Here is a 17,833-nt window from a genome sequence, read left to right as displayed (position 1 = left end):
TCTCTCTCTGTCTCTCATGAATAAATAGATAGGATCTTTAAAAAAAAATTTATGAAAGGTGGTGCCTGGGTGGCTCAGTCGGTTAAGCATGTGACTTCAGCTCAGGTCATGATCTCAGGGTCCTGGGATTGAGCTCTGTATAGAGCTCCTTGCTCAGCAAGGAGTCTGCTTGTCCCTCTCCCTTGGACCCTCTCCCTGCTCATGCTCTCTTTCTCAGATAAATCAATCAATCAATCAATAAAATCTTTTAAAAAATTTATGAAACAAAATAATTCACCAGTATTTAATTTGGTAATGAAAGATAATTAGGTTTTGGTTTATCCAGATGATGTTTTAATTGGTAATGTATTTGTATTCTAATAGCTCAGCAGTTTTTCCTTTTTTTTTTTTTTAAGATTTTATTTATTTATTCATGAGAGAGAGAGAGAGAGAGAGGCAGAGACACAGAGTTGGAGAAGCGGGCTCCAAGCAGGAAGCCCGACATGGGACTCGATCCCAGGTCTCCAGGATCACACCCTGGGCCGAAGGCAGTGCCAAACCACTGAGACACCTGGGCTGCCCAGTTTTTCCTTTGAAATGAAATTTTTCAGTGGTCAGGTCAGATTTGGTATCTGTTATCTAAGAAACATTCTTCCTTTTTTCCAGGGATGATAATTACTTTAAATGTACTTTTCTTACTCTTTTGTTTCTTACTGTTTTCTTTGTTGATTATTTTTGCATATATTTATAGGTTATGTGGGCCCATAAAACATTTTTGATTATAGTTTTCTTAACTTTTTTCTTTAAAGTACTACACCGAGGGTGGGGCTTGAACTCTTGACCTCACAAAATCAAGAGTTGTATGTTCTTCCAACTGAGCCAGCCAGGTGCCCCTTGATTATAGTTTTTTAGAAATACTTATTTGATATTACTTACGGTGACTGAAGTTAACATTTGTAAAACTGACTTAGTGTTTTCTTACTGTTCATTGTCTTTTTTTTTTTTTTTTTTAACTTTTATTTATTTATGATAGTCACAGAGAGAGAGAGAGGTAGAGACACAGGTGGAGGGAGAAGCAGGCTCCATGCACCGGGAGCCCGATGTGGGATTCGATTCCGGGTCTCCAGGATCGCGCCCTGGGCCAAAGGCAGGCGCCAAACCGCTGCGCCACCCAGGGATCCCTCATTGTCTTTTTTATATAGAATACTTTCTTTCACATAGTATTTTATCCCTTATTATTCCTTTTCTTCATCTCCAATGAAAATAACTTTTCACAATATTATCTTAGTTGAATTGGCCATTTAAAAATTTAGTTTATTCTGATTGGCCTACTAATGCACCTTTCAACAAATTCATTTTTCCTATATTTACATTCTTTAGATTTTACCTTTCTTCCAGTGCTTAGGTCAAACAATTTAGTGGTTCTGATAAGATTACTTTAAAGAATTACATGGTTATTTTTTTTTCTGTTCTCATCACTGCAATGAATATATTTCTTTTCATTTTTTCCTAATAAAAACAACTTTCATGAATTGTTGATTTTATATATTTAGTTGTTTGTATTTTGTACTTTTAACGAGAAAACTTTAGTGATATACAGAAAAAATAACTTTTTTCTAGTAAGAATAGAAAGCAATAGAATTTTAGTTGGTATCATTGTCAGATGTTTTCATAAAATGTAAGCAGTACAAATTATTAAAATATGTAAAGTACCTATTATGATTGTGATGTCTTAGCATAATTTAAGATTATTAAAATATATAAATAGCTAGGTGACATTTATTTTTGTGTTTTTTATTTAAAAAATTTTTTTTAAAGATCTTATTTATTTATTCATGAGAGAGAGAGAGAGGCAGAGACACAGGCAGAGGGAGAAGCAGGCTCCATGCACAGAGCCTGACGTGGGACTCCATCCCGGGTCTCTAGGATCACGCCCTGGGCTGATGGCGGCGCTAAACCGCTGAGCCACCCAATCTGCCCTGTTTTTTTTTTTTTTTAAAGGTTTTATTTATTTATTTGTGAGAGACACACAGAGAGAGAGGCAGAAACATAGGCAGATGGAGAAGCAGGCTCCCTGCAGGGAGCCTGATGTCGGACTTGATCCCAGGACCCTGGGATCCTGACCTGAGCCATAGGCAGATGCTCAACCACTGAGCCACCCAGGCGCCTCTATATTTGGACGTACATAATTAAATCTACTTTCTCAATTATTTATTGACAGATATGTTTAAAGGGTAAAGTACACATATTTAAATACTTAAATATCCAAGCATGTTGCAGAATGGATAAGAAGCCAGATTCTCTGGATCTTCCATCACTGAGTAAAAGAATGCCGTCCCAGCCTCTCACAGACAGGTAATGTAATATTCTTATAGACTCATTTCATGATTGGTGTCTTCTCCATATGTAAAAGATATTTATTCATCTTGAGAGTACTGAATATACTTAGGTTGATTGGCCCAGTGTTAAAATCAATAATTGACTGAAGTGAATATCACCATCATAGAAGGAACCTCTGTGATACTAGAATAAATTTGGGATTTTCTCAGAATACTATTACTAATATTTTAGTAGTAAAATGTAAATGTTTGATATTATAGAACAGAAACACTAATTTCTCAGCACTTGACAACTGTTAACTTACTAGTATAATCACTCTTGTACTAACCAGCATTGTAATAAGTAGTAGAATTTGAACTGGTTAATGGAAGAACAAGACATTTTGAGGTACCTTTCTTCTTTTCTTCATATACTTTATTCTTTATGTCTGGATCAGAGATGATTTATCATTGATATTCTGTATGATATTGGTCTTTTTCTCCTCATGAGATTTTGAAATGTAGATTTGATTATCTGTTTTTAATTCATCCTTTTGGGATGTAGGTTGGTCTGAAAGATTTTATGAAAACAATTCCATCCAGTAGTATGGAAAATAATTTGGAATGGGGTAAGACTACAGAAAGGGAGACTATATTCTTTTTTTCTTTTTAAAGATTTTATTTATTTATTCATGAGAGACACAGAGAGAGGCAGAGACACAGGCAGAGGGAGAAGTAGGCTCCATGCAGGTAGCCTGACATAGGACTCGATCCCAGGTCTCCAGGATCAGGCCCTGGGCTGAAGGTGGCGCTAAACCATTGAGCCACCCTGGGAGACTACATTCTTGCCTGAAATGTTAAACGTTTGTCATTTTATTTGTGAAGTTTAGACTGATTGAAATGGCAGTATTTTAAGTATCATTCTTGAATGCCCAAATGGGGCATTTTCTTGAATATTTCTGTTGCCTAAGTAGAATTAAGTATGTAAACATTATATTCAATTCCTAAGGATTATTTTGTTTCATATTATGGATGATAATAGACCAAACAATTCTATAAAAATTACACCTTATTCATACTTTAATCTCTATCAGTTTGCTTTATATTTATTTAAAAATGAATTTACTTTAGTAATGGCATACATTATACTAGTCATTTATTTATTTTACAAATATCAGTTGAAAAAAACCCCAAGTATCAGTTGAATGCATGTTGTCAGATTCAGGGTATGTTTTGTTGAATGATACACACCTTGGTGTTGGCCCTCATGGAGTCTACAGTATAGTGGAGGAGATAGCAAACAAAGGAAAGAAATAGAATACACATACACGCATGCCATTTCAAACTGTGGCAAGTACTATGAAGAACATATTTCAGGAGTGTGGTCAGGAAATGTCACTTTGAGAAGGTGAGGTTTTAAGTCAAGACCTGAAAGGAGAAAAGCTACCTGTGTAAAGACCAGGAGGAAGAGCATTTCAGACAAAAAGAATGACATGTGATAAGGCCTTAAGTTAGGAAGAAACTTGGTGTGTTAATGATTGGAGCAGAGAGGCTGAAGGGTACAGATGTACAAGTTGATTTTGGAGAAGTAGCCAGGGCTCAAGTCATGTGGGTGCTTTGAAGGCTGTGATAAGGAGTTTGAATTTTACTTACAGTTCAGTAGGAAGTCAGTGGACAGTTACAAGCAGGAGGTAGCATGATCTGATTTATGTTAAAAAAAAAAGAAAAGCTATTTTGGCTCTTCTAAGGAGAATAGATTGGAAATAAAAGCAGAATCACAGGGACTAGTTAGGTTGTTGAAGTACTTCCAAGAGATCAAAAGGTCTTGAATAGGGTGATTGCAGTAGAATTGAAAAGGAGTGAAAAAAAAAATAAAAAGAAAAATAAAAAGAAAAAAAGGAAAAGGAGTGGACAGAATTGAGATATATTTGGAGATGGTCTCTAGCAATGATGTCCAATAGAAATGTAATATGAGCTACATACATAGTTTTGCATTTTCTTGTAATCCATTAAAAAAATTAAAAATCAAACAGGTGAAATTAATTTTAATAATGTTACTTAACCCAGTATATCTAAAATATAATTTCAACATGTATTTCATGTGAAAATGTTAGTAAGATATTTCATGTTCTTTTTCTTTATATTACATCATTTAAATCTGGTGTGCATTTTTCATTTATAGCACATTTCAATTTAGACTACCCACATTTCAAGTGCTCAATAGCCATGTAATGGCTAGTGGCTACTATACAGGATAGTGCAGGTTAATAGAGTTTACTTAATGAGGTGACTCTTAGGTGTGCAATTTCTTACTCACAGCCTGTATTGAACTATGTAGAAAATTCTTGTATGCACTTTCTACTTTTACACTCATGCCTTTGACTCTGTGGTTCTTACTACCTAGAATAATAACCTTTCATGCCTTGACTATTTTTTAAACTCTTAATTCTACATAGATACGCATTATTGTAGTTAAGTATATCAGCTTTTGGAGTCAGACATATATGCTCATGAAGCCCTTCTCCGACTCTTGATAACTTTATGTCCTTGTGTCGTAACATCTCTAGTCCTTAGTTTTCTTATATATAAAAGGAAAATAATTATACAGATGCTGTCAGGATTAGATTAAATAATGTATGTAGAGTAGTTAACATAGTGCCTTACCCAAACAATTCTTCAACAATTAGCTTATTACTATCATTGTCAACTATTACAAATACACATATATTTTAGTAGAGTCCATGTGTATAATATTGTGCAGTGGTGTCAGATGGATTTTGCTTCTAATCATGGTTTAACCTCTTAATTCCTCTGTAGCCTGTGTAAGCTATTTAATCTCTCTGAGCCTGTTTATTTAAAATGTTAGTAATACCCATTTCATAAGCTTGTTGTGAGAATTAAATAAGTACTTGGCAACTAGTTCAAGAAATGATAATTAGTAAATTTACATTTTCCCCCCAGGAAGTTAAGTTTTCTAAGCTTTATTATCCTAATTTTTAGAAAGAAATAATGTGTAAATTGCAGAATGTAAGGATTATAAAGAAAATATGATGAGTACCTGGCACAGTAGCTAATACAATGTAGACACCCAATAAATGCTAGCAAGTATTGCCTCTCTTCATCCTTCATGACTAAGCTCAAATGCCAGTTTTTTGGCTGAGGCCTTTCCTAACCTTACCAAGAATTAATTGATTTCTCTTTTCTCATAGTACCTTGTATTTACCTTTCTCATAGTTTTCAAAATATATAAACATATTTTCCCTCTGGCTGGAAGGTTTTGAAGCCAAACATTTTTTAATTCATCTCATTTCATTTCAATCATTCAGCATAGTGTCTGCTTACTTACTTGTAAGCAATTACAAGTACATTACTTACTTGTAATTGCTTACCTAAGTTTATTGATACACTCATGAAAAGCATACAAATAAGTATTTAAGGAAGAAATATAGCATGGTGATTAAGATCAGGGACTTTAGTATTAGATAATTTGGGATCAAATTTAAACTGCCATTTGCAAGTTGCATGTCATTGGGTAACTTGTTCAATCTGTCCTGGCCTGTTTCCTCATCTGCAAAATCAGAAAACACTACCAACCTGCTAGAATTTTCATAAGGCATGTTTGAGTTATCATCTTTAAAGCACTTAGCATAATTCCTGGCACATAAAAAATGGTCTGTATAGAGCAATGCAAATTTGCATATATGTAAATTTGGAAATTAAAGTGAAAAATATTTTGCAACCTGGGTGGCATACTGGTGGGTAATTCAGAAATTTGTAAGGACAGCTCTATCTTCATACTAAAACAATTACTTATTTAATGCTTTGCACACTTTTTTTTTGCATTTTTTCTTAATTTTCATATGGGTGTTATTTATAAAGCTAAAGCATATTCTTAGAGCTAATGAAGAAACTGAATTGAAGTTAAAAAATTTTTCAATGTTCTATGATGAAATTTGTTAAACCAGAAAAATAGAAAGTTCTTTCATAAGGGTTATTTTCTAGCAGGACTCTCTACTTTTTTGAATCTCTCAGGAGAAGTAATAGGTTAACAATGGACACTTTAAAGATTTTATTTATTTACTTTTTAGAGATAGAGCAAGAGAGAGTGCACATGTGCACAGGAGCTGGTGAGGGGAAGGAACAGAGAGAGAGGGGAAGGGAGGGCAAAAGAATCTTAAGCAGACTCTGTGCTGAGTGTGGTACCCAACCTGGGGCTTGATCCCACAACGCTGAGATCATAACCTGAATGGAAACCAAGAGTTTGATGCCTAATTGACTGAGCCACCCAGGTGCCCCAACAGTTGACACTTTACAACAGTAAATGCATGGAAAATATTACATGAGGGATATTAGTAAAATATTTATAGGAAGATTTCTGATATTTTCCCTTCATGTCTTTAAGGATCTTAGACATCAGGAGTATATGTTCTGTATTATCTAGGGAAATTTTATTTATGTATTAAGAAGGAAACCCTAATTGCCCTTAGAATTTCTATTTTCATAGTATGGAAGATTTTTATCCAAATAAAAATCATGGCCCTGACTCTGGAATTGGAAGTGATAATGGAGAGAAACGATTATCTACAACAGAAGTGAGTCTTTTCTTTTGTTGATCTATTTTATTTTAAGAAATAAAATACCTATTTTGAAATAGGTAGACACTTGCACACACTTGATTAATTTTACTTAAAAAAATGATCATTATTGGATTTTATGACTTCAGATGACAAAGGACATGTACATTTTTAGAAGCAGAACAGTAAATTTTAGCATATTAATTTTTGGTTTGAGAACTGGAGCTATAAAGCAGATATTCTACATATCCCATGTGAAATTAAAACAACTTAATTATTGTTTTTTATTTTTTTTTTATTTATTTTATTTTATTTTTTATTTTTTTATTTATTTATTTATGATAGGCACACAGTGAGAGAGAGAGAGAGAGAGGCAGAGACACAGGCAGAGGGAGAAGCAGGCTCCATGCACCGGGAGCCTGATGTGGGATTCGATCCCGGGTCTCCAGGATCGCGCCCTGGGCCAAAGGCAGGCGCTAAACCGCTGCGCCACCCAGGGATCCCCTAATTATTGTTTTTTAAAAGATATATTTATTTATTCATGAGAGACACAGAGAGAGAGAGGCAGAGACATAGGCGGAGGGAGAAGCAGGCTCCATGGGGAGCCTGATGTGGGACTTGATCCCAGGACCCCCGGATCATGCTCTGAGCCGAAGGCAGACGCTCAACCACTGAGCCACCCAAAGCAACTTAATTTTATTCTATGTTTCAAATGCCTCATTTGTGCTTTGTATTTACTCCTTTCAGCCATCAGATGATGACACAATCAGCCTTCACTCTCAAGTCTCAGAATCAAATAGAGAGCAGACATCAAGAAATGACAGTCACTCAATAGGAAGTAAACCTGATTCTCAGAAAGGTAATTCATATGGTGCCTATTTTTATTTCATGTATATTGCCCTTATTAAAAATGCATTTTCAAAAATACAGTATCTTTGACCAGTTCTTTTATGAGAAAATCTATTGTTCTAAACACTTATGAAAGCACACTGTTTACAATTTATATTTTCTAATAAATACCTTTCTATACTTAGACCAGGAGGTGTATGATTTTATTGACCCCAACACAGAAGATGTAGCAGTTCCTGAACAAGGAGATGCACATATTGGTTCATATGTCTCTTTCCTTAAGGTAAAGAAAACTTTGAACAAATATTAATAACATAATAACATATTTTCCTTGATCTCACAGAAGTACACCACACAGATTTAAAATTTAACTTTCTTTTATTTTTCCAATTTTATATAAGGGGAAAGAAAAAGGTCCTGAGAAATCTCAGAAAAATGAAGAATTGGGAGATGAAAAAAGGTAAACACACATGAATTCTCAAATTGAAATGTTACTTTAAATTAAATATTTGTTAGATATTCCTATTCGAAAGAGTACTTTGAAAGAATACGATTTTTGGTTCATTTACCTGTTATGTTCAGATAGTTAATTTGTAAGTACTTCATTTATCTGCTCAATTAAGCTGAAAATTATAGTAAGCAATTAAGCTGAGTGTAGTATATACATTTCCCCTACCCCCTAGGAGTATAATTCTATTATTATTACTGAGGAGAGCTGTACCTTCACATACATTGCTTCATTTGAGCTCTTTAGCAACTCTTTAAAATAGATGATTTTTTGCATCATTTGGCCAATAAGGAGCAGACCTGGAGTTTCAAATGTCTGGAACTCAGGTGTTCCAGCACTTGGTTTAATGCATTTCCATTTCATCAGATTGGTTATAGTAATTTTAAGGGCATTTATTTCTGTATTTTATTAAAATCATTGCACTTTAAATCTTTTCTCTATCATTTATCTTATGAAATGATGGAATATGACTTGCCGTGTTCAGTTACTCCTTAAAGTTGCTTTGTAGCTACAGGATGGAAGGAAGGAAGGAATATTTGTTGAATACCTACCATGTGCTAGAATCTGTGCTATGTGCTTTCCCATGTTTCTTATTTATCTTTATTAAATTTTTTTTTTCAGTTTAAAATTTTTTTCGTAGCCTCTACACTCAACATGGGGCTGCAACTCATGACCCCAAGATCAAGAGTAGCATGCTTTTCCAAATGAGACAGCCAGGTGCCCCAAAGATTTTTTTTTTTAAATAAATTAATTTTTTATTGGTGTTCAATTTACCAACATACAGAATAACATCCAGTGCTCATCCCGTCAAGTGCCCCCCTCAGTGCCCGTCACCCATTCACCCCCACCCCCCGCCCTCCTCCCCTTCCACCACCCCTAGTTCGTATCCCCGAGTTAGGAGTCTTTTTCTTCTCCTTTCCCTTATATTCCCTTTCACTGTTATTTATATTCCCCAAATGAATGAGAACATACACTGTTTGTCCTTCTCCGATTGACTTACTTCACTCAGCATAATACCCTCCAGTTCCATCCACGTTGAAGCAAATGGTGGGTATTTGTCATTTCTAATGGCTGAGTAATATTCCATTGTATACATAAACCACATCTTCTTTATCCATTCATCTTTCGATGGACACCAAGGCTCCTTCCACAGTTTGGCTATTGTGGACATTGCTGCTAGAAACATCGGGGTGCAGGTGTCCCGGCGTTTCATTGCATCTGAATCTTTGGGGTAAATCCCCAACAATGCAATTGCTGGGTCGTAGGGCAGGTCTATTTTTAACTCTTTGAGGAACCTCCACACAGTTTTCCAGAGTGGCTGCACCAGTTCACATTCCCACCAACAGTGTAAGAGGGTTCCCTTTTCTCTGCATCCTCTCCAACATTTGTTGTTTCCTGCCTCCAAAGATTTTTTTTTAAATTTTATTTACGTAATCTCTGCACCCAATATGGGGCCTGAACTCATGACCCCACGATCAAGAGTCATGTGCTCTTCTAGCTGAGCCAGCCAGGTGCCTTTCATGTTTCTTATTTAATCTTCACTAAATCCTGTAGCATTGATACCATCCCTATTTTTACAGATGAGGAAGGGGAAGCTTGGAGACTCAGAAGTTTCTTGCCTAGAATCACTTTGTGTCTACTAGAATCTAGGGTGTAAACCTAGCTCTCTGTGATCCCTAGGTTTTTCTCTTTTCTCTACATTGTGCTTCCTACAAATGACCTAATTTGTAACTTTTTAATCAGTTATGAATTAGTCATGTCTGGTTCCCCATAAGGAGGTACATTGCTTTGTCTTGTACTCTTTATATTTCATTGTTCTCTTACTTTCTCACATTATATCATGAAGATAGTTGTATAAACTTGAATGTCACAGTGGCATACAAGATAGAGTCAAGATACAAAGTCTTAGGATTTTTAAAAAAAGATTTATTTATTTATTCATGAGAGACACAGAAAGAGAGAGGCAGAGACATAGGCAGAGGGAGAAGCAGGCTCCCCGCAGGGAGCCAGATGTGAGACTCCATCCTGGATCATGCCTTGAGCTGAAGGCAGATGCTTAACCGCTTTGCCACCCAGGTGTCCCAAAGCCTTAGGATTTGATACTGTGTTTTATTTTTTTCCAATTTATTTATTTATTTTTAAAGATTTTATTTATTTAATCATGCGAGACACAGAGAGAGATGGAGGCAGAGACACAGGTAGAGGGAGAGGCAGGCTCCATACAGGGAGCCCGATGTGGGATTTGATCCTGGAACTCCAGGATCATGCCCTGAGCCAAAGGCAGACTCTCAACTGCTGAGCCACCCAGGCATCTCTGATACTGTGTTTTAAATGAAATACCTTTGGATAAAGTTACTAGAGTTTGGAGAACAACTTATTTAAAAATTCTTTTGCTCTCTTTGAATGATTAAAAATTATGTATTTTAATGAACATTTTCCTGCAAATTGCCAATCTTACTTGGACCTATTTTACATTTCTTCTACTTAAACATTTTACATGGAGATTTTTAATATCATGATGAATAAACTGATTAAAGGAGGGTGGTTTAGTAACATTTTCATAACATTTGATATTTGTAAAGACTGGCATACAGAACTTTGCAGTTCTTATTACACTCAGGACTGGGAAGTATGCATTGTTAAATGACACATTTCAGAAATTATAAAATGGTAATACAATTTACATTGTTAACCATTAGTTATATTAATATAACCAGTATGATACTATTTCCTATTGAATAGAAGATAGATATGTTTTTATATTCCTTACATACTACTTATTTTAATGTTTGATTACAAGGACATTAGGATTTTAGCTTTTACATGATATTAAAAACGAACAAATGGTTTGTTTCTGGAAGCTGGCATAAAATATCTGCCTTACTTTTTGGATAACCGTGTTTGTGTCACCTTTCAGACTTGGGAAAGAACAGTTACTTGCAGAGGAAGAGGATGATGATTTGAAGGAAGTAACTGATTTGAGGAAAATAGCCGCTCAGTTATTGCAGCAAGAGCAGAAGAACAGGTATTTTTTTCAGTAATGAGATTTAAATAGGCAGACTTTATAATCATTAAATGATCATTTAAAAATTATCAAAGGAAGATTCCAGTAAACAATAGGACCATCTTAAGATCTATGCCAAGGAACTAACTACTAAAAGATAATAGGAAATACTTAGGAGAGAAATGTAAAGTTATATACACAATTGACAAATACTTCATACTCACATAGTCATTTTATTTAATTATTGTGTAGGTGGGTGTCTCCTTTTTATTCCTGTGTGCTAAATAATAATAACTGATTTGTTTTTTGATACTCATTTTAGCTCACAATAGCATTAGATACATTATAAGTGTTTTCCCCCAAGTACATGTCATGTGTCTGTAGTGCATTTTTTTATTATATTCCAGATTACTTGGGATATGTGTAAACTCCTTAGAATTTAATGGAATTACATAATGGTTGATGAAATCAACATGATGATTTGAAGGTCACAGGTTCACTTTGGTCTGTTACTTGGTCAATGACGATTTCTCCCTCTGGCTGGGCTTTCTCCAAATATATAGCATTGGCAATAAGGAAGACATTGTATGAATGAGTATAAAATCAATGCATTTTAATTATTTTATTTTATTATTATTTATTTTATTTTATTTTTTTTTGAGATTTTATTTATTTATTCATGAGAGACACAGAGAGAGAGGCAGAGACACAGGCAGAGGGAGAAGCAGGCTCCATGCAGGGAGCCCAACGTGGGATTCGATCCTGGGTCTCCAGGATTGCGCCCCAGGCCAAAGGCAGGCGCCAAACCGCTGCGCCACCCAGGGATCCCAGTATTTTACTTTTTTTAAAGATTTTATTTATTCATTCATGAGAGGCACAGACAGAAAGAGAGAGGCAGAGACACAGGCAGAGGGAGAAGCAGGCTCCATGCAGGGAGCTTGATGTGGGACTCTATCCTGGGACCGCAGGACCACGCCCTGGGCCAAAGGCAGGTGCCAAACCGCTGAGCCACCCAGGGATCCCCGTATTTTAGTTTCCTTAACCAAAACAATAAATGTTTGTGGGTCACATGACCATCTTTTGTAACATTTAAGTACACTGGCATTTGCTTTTATTTATTTTTTTTAAAAAGGTTTTATTTATTTTTTCATGAGAGACATAGAGAGTGGCAGAGACATAGGCAGAGGGAGAAGCAGGCTTTATGCAGGGACCCTGATGCAGGACTCAATCCCAGGATCCCAGGATCATGACCTGAGCCAAAGGCAGATGCTCAACCACTGAGCCATCCAGGTGTTCCTGGCATTTGCTTTTATATATGGTTCGAAAAATAATTACTATTGAAACTCATCAAATTGCAAGTGTCTGGTTTTAAGGGCCACTATTTTTAAAAAATAATTACTAAACATCCTTTTTGGTGAAGCTACTGCATTTATAGAATGAAAAACCATACTAGAAAATAGCAATCTTTTTTATCCCTTCTATATCTGATGTATCCTCATAACCAGCTTATGGTTTTCTTCTGTTATTGTCACCCTTTTCTGTGAAATTTATTTTCTAATCTTTTCCTGTGATTCATTTCTAATGGGCTTTTTAAAATATTGGTTACTTGTGGGGTTATGAATGTTTTCCCCCCTCCAATATAATCAAGGTATTGATCACCCCCATAGTTTAAGTAAGAGGTTTGATGAAGCAAGCCACCACCTACTCTTTGTAGCTTACAAAATAGTTGAGTTTGTCTCTTCTACCCAACAGGTGAAATAATTGTATTTATCATTATGAGCAGAGAATACTGATTTTAAAAGAACCCACAGCATTATTTATTTCTCTGATTCTGTTAAGAATAGCATTTGAGTGCATAATTATAGATTTTAATGATGTCATATATATCATTTCTATATTTTTAAGTTTTCTACTATTCATCTATTTCTGTAACTGGAATTATTCTTTTAGCTTAGAAACAATATCAAATGATATTTCATAGGTTATATTTTTGTGATGGTATTATAATCTTTACAAAATAGTGCTTAGCATTGTGCCTTGTACATGGTAGGTTCTCAGTAATACTCAGTGAATTGATTGCTTGAAAGTGAGATTAACAAATTTAAAACTAATAGGAACCATTAATTTAGTTGTGTTCTTTCTAAATAACTTATTTTTTTAGATGTATGAAAGAGTCATTTCTTTAACTCTGATGTTTCTCTTCATCTGCCTTTTCAGATGTTAGCACAGACGAATATGAAAATTTATTTATTTATTTATTTTTAAAGATTTTATTTATTTATTCATAGACACAGAGAGAGAGAGGCAGAGACACAGGCAGAGGGAGAGGGAGAAGCAGGCTCCATGCAGGGAGCCCGACGTGGGACCCGATCCTGGGTCTCTAGGATCACACCCCAGGCTGCAGGCGGCGCCAAACCGCTGCGCCACCAGGGCTGCCCCGAATATGAAATTTTTAAGATAAATATTAATATGCAGTGATATTAATGTAATAATTATGTCTTATTTTGGAAGGCATTAAAATATTTATATGTGGTCATACTATAAAGAGCACATTTAGCTTTCAAAATCAATAATTTATAGACAATTTAAATAAGATACTTGGCCTCTTTTGTTAATGGCTGACTTAAACTGATCTTAGAATTTTTTAATGCTAAATCTAGTATTTTCTTCACTGAATAATCTCTCATTTCTTCTAAAATATGTTACTGTCGCTCACATCTCTCAGAAGTAGATAATTAAAATTCTTGTTTGCTATTACAGTTCTTGATTTGAGTAAAAAAAAATCAAAAGTAATCTTCCATCCCTTAGAGGATTTGATGTTAATTATACCTTCTCTGGTTGTAGATTTTCTCTTTCACACTGTATTGTGTTTTAGATTTCCACTTTATTAATGAAGAGTCTGAAATGCTATTTAAAATGCAAGTCAGGGATGCCTGGGTGGCTCAGGCAGTTAAGCACTTGACTCTTGACTTCGGCTTAGATCATGATCGAGCCCTCCTTCAGGCTGTGTGCTCATTGCAGAGTCTGCTCGAGATTCTTTTTCCCTCTCCCTCTGCCCCTCTTTCTGCTTGCTTGTGTTTTTTGTCCTCTCTCTCTAAATAATAAATCAATAAAATCTTAAACAAGATAAAATAAAATTGTAAGTCAATCAGGAGTTACAACATTTCATTTTAGGCTTTAACACAGTCTTGTAATGCTTTTGTTGTTGTTTGTCTTGATTTAAAATGATTTATGTGGAGTAAGATTACCCTCGCATATCAGAAAGTACCACCTAGAACTCCTACACCATATGCTACTTAACTGTTCTTTAGCTAGCTACTAGTTGAAGGTAAATGTAGTGTTAGTTCTCTGCGAAAAGAAGCCATGCATGTACTCCCAAATTAAAGGCAATTAAAAAACTGCTTAGGTTGACTTCAGTGGTGATTTTCTGAAAGCAACTTTGCCAATTGTTTAGTTCATACTGTTCTTAAAAGTGTCTTTTATTCTTTATGCAAGTTTATACTAGTACCTGGTTGATGAAACTACTCTAGGAAAATTAACGAGGATAATGCACAGAATTAATAGTGAAAAAGAACAGGAAAGGAGATGAAATAAACTATCAAGTAGATTATTTTATCATAAGTGTTCAAAGTCTGAAGGCTAGTTTTTAGAAGACTGCTCCCTTTTTGAGATGCATAGGTTAAGCTACTTTGTTTTGACAGTTTATTGTTGGTTTTTTTAGAAGCTAATCTTTATTCCTCTTATTAAAATACTGAATTTTTTCTACTTGTATTTGAGTGTATTGAAGTCCCCCTGAATCAGTGAAGCTCCCTATATTAAAATAGCTATTCTGGGACAGCCTCGGTGGCCCAGCAGTTTAGTGCTGCCTTCCGCCCGGGGTGTGATTCTGGAGACCCGGGATCGAGTCCCACGTCAGGCTCCCTGCATGGAGCCTGCTTCTCCCTCTGCCTGTGTCTCTGCCTCTCTCTCTCTCTCTGTGTCTGTCATGAATAAATAAATAAAATCTTAAAAAAATAGCTATTCTGTAAGTTTTTAATCTTCACTATAATTTGGGGAATTAAAAAAACTATCATCTTAAAAAATTATTGTAATGTTCTTCTCTAAATTATTTAGCTAACTCTTCAAATTTCCACCAACCCTCTTATCTATTTTATCGTTAGAGAAATAGCTACTGTTCTCTATTTTTTTTAAAAGATTTTATTTATTTTGGGGGATTGAGGGGCTGGGGGGGGGGAGAGAGAGAGAGAGAGAGTGTCTCAAGTAGACTCTGTGCTGAGCATGGAGCCCAACATGGGGCTCAATCTCATGACCCTGAGATCATGACCTGAGCCAAAATCAAGAGTTGGACGCTTAACTGACTGAGCCACCCAGATGCCCCCTGTTCATTTTCTTATATAGATATTCTTATTATGTGGCTGAATAAGTTGATGTTTAGCTGGCTTCTTAAAATTTGTGTGGTTATCACCATAAAGAAAGGATTACTATATGTGGGCTTTTGCAGTGAATAGCTTTAATTGAATGATTCCCATTGCATGTTCATTCCTGGTAACTTGTATAGTATTTTCTATTATGTTTTTCTTTTTAATAATTATTTTATTTACAGCTAAGTGTGTCCTGAGAGTTTTCACATATTGTGGAAAGATGTGCTTCTTAGTACTATGTAATATGGCTAAATAAAAAAAAGTAGTTTTGAAAAGTTATATTGAAGTATAATTAAGGATAATGGAAAAGGAAAATCACATTTTGAGAAGTTTCTTATTTTGGTTTAGAATTAGAGAAATTATAAACATAACTTATTTCATGTGATTTTTTTTTTTCCTGATCATATATATGAATATTCCAGTTCGAGGAGCATCACGTTGACCTCTAGCTTGTTATTACTAATTAGGTCGTTTTCTCAACCCTTGAAATCTATCCATTTTTTCTTTTCTTCTTGCTTTACTAATGACTTCCCTGTCCTCTCCCATAACATCTTACTTCTCCCACCTCTTGGTTTGGTTCATGTACGGGAAATGTCAATACAGATGGAGGCCTTTGTGTAATAGAGCATCATTCAGTGAAAAACTCTTCCAGAGGACCAGAGCAGCAGGACATGCATCAAGGTATCTAGAGTTTGTGGAACCCTTAAGTATTAAGGGGCCAGGTTGGTGTAGCTGAATTTTATAGTCATTTACTTAAAATACAGTACTAGTGACTGGATTAGGGAAATGTGTTTATTATCTAGAACAGATATTTAGATACAGCACATGTTTATTTTGACTTTGAGTATCAGAGTAAAACATTAAATATCCACATACAAACAGACTTTTACATAGGAAAATTCTCATGTATATTTTATTGGTAAATGGGTCTCAACCTTTTTTCATCTTTCTGCTTCAGTATGACTCCTATACATCAGTAATCACAATGCTAGTGTGGTTTGAGGAGAATTCAGAATTTACTATAGTAAGGGCACTGTAGTTTGATCCTTCTACCTCCCTCCACTGCAATAATTCTGACATTCACTCCTCAGGACAGTTCTCACTGTTATATCTCGTTTTTAAAAATCACTCTTTAAAGATGTATTTCTTAATAGTCCTAGATATTTTTTACCTTAATTCTTTTGCATTTCAGGATTAAGTGCAATTTTAGTATATGTCCATAGTAAGCAAAATAAAGGTGTTATTAATCTCAAAGTTGTTCGGTGCAAAGCTACATTGCATTGCCTGTGATACTTGTCCTTTGCTCCTCACTGTGATTTCCTCCTAAAGAGGCTTTAATCCATCCAAGCTAGTGAGGAAGCTGGGGTAATGAAAATTGGTTTCTTTATGTTAACCATCTTTCTGTAATTACCAACTTATCTTTAGGTTATGATATCTTTTAGTAGTAAATATGTAGTTTTATTTTTATTTTTTTAAAAGATTTTATTTATTTATTCATGAGAGACAGAGAGAGAGGCAGAGACATAGGCAGAGGGAGAAGCAGGCTCTTTGCAGGGAGCCCGATGTGGGACTTGATCCCAGGACTCCAGGATCATGCCCCAAGCCAAAGGCAGTTGCTCAACTGCTGAGCCACCCAGGCATCCCTGTAGTTTAATTTTAAATTATTTTCTCCTTTTTATTTTGATAGTTGACATCCAAAGTTTCTTGAATAAGACATATTTTATTCCTTATAAGACTAAACTTTAAAATTGAAAAGCAAGTTACATTTAAATCTATAGTAAATAGATAAATATTAAGAACTCTTAAATATGTTAGTGACTTATGCTAAAGGAAGTTATTCATTACTTTGGACTTTGAGATTAATACTTAGAATTCTATAAAATTATGGACAAATAGTTCTCTCATGATCCTTTATCGTTTTTTTCTTTTTTGTTTTCTTCAAATATCATCTTATTTGGGTATTAAAAGTTTAATAAACTTGTGAGATTTTTTTAAAGAATTGAACTTTAACATTGGCTTTACATTTAGAATTAAGATTTGTTATTTGGCTCTTGGCAAAATGATCATCTGTTACGTCAGCATAACTTGTGTTATTTGCTGTGTTGGGAAAATGAAATCAGTCATGATGGCACCTAAACAATCTGCATCTATTTATCTTCTGTCTCAGCCAAAAGTTAGAT

The 17,833-nt window shown here is 35.0% G+C and overlaps 1 protein-coding gene across 6 annotated transcripts in view; it reads left to right on the top strand.

Annotated features, from left to right (window-relative positions):
* LRCH2 (leucine rich repeats and calponin homology domain containing 2) overlaps positions 1-17,833 on the top strand; it is a 102,953-nt gene that overhangs the window by 42,602 nt on the left and 42,518 nt on the right. For all 6 annotated transcript variants that reach the window (XR_011998280.1, XR_011998281.1, XM_025983885.2 and 3 more), the window contains exons 6-11: positions 2,201-2,334; positions 6,802-6,889; positions 7,619-7,730; positions 7,906-8,003; positions 8,122-8,180; positions 11,146-11,253. Coding sequence is in view for 4 of the 6 variants with exons in the window: in XM_025983885.2 (XP_025839670.1) it covers positions 2,201-2,334; positions 6,802-6,889; positions 7,619-7,730; positions 7,906-8,003; positions 8,122-8,180; positions 11,146-11,253 (599 nt within the window). In the remaining 2 variants the exon portion in view is untranslated. The remainder of the gene's footprint in view (positions 1-2,200; positions 2,335-6,801; positions 6,890-7,618; positions 7,731-7,905; positions 8,004-8,121; positions 8,181-11,145; positions 11,254-17,833) is intronic.

This window comes from Vulpes vulpes, chromosome X (assembly GCF_048418805.1).
Source record: "Vulpes vulpes isolate BD-2025 chromosome X, VulVul3, whole genome shotgun sequence".
NCBI lineage: Eukaryota > Metazoa > Chordata > Mammalia > Carnivora > Canidae > Vulpes > Vulpes vulpes.
This window is presented reverse-complemented; position numbering and strand designations above follow the sequence as displayed.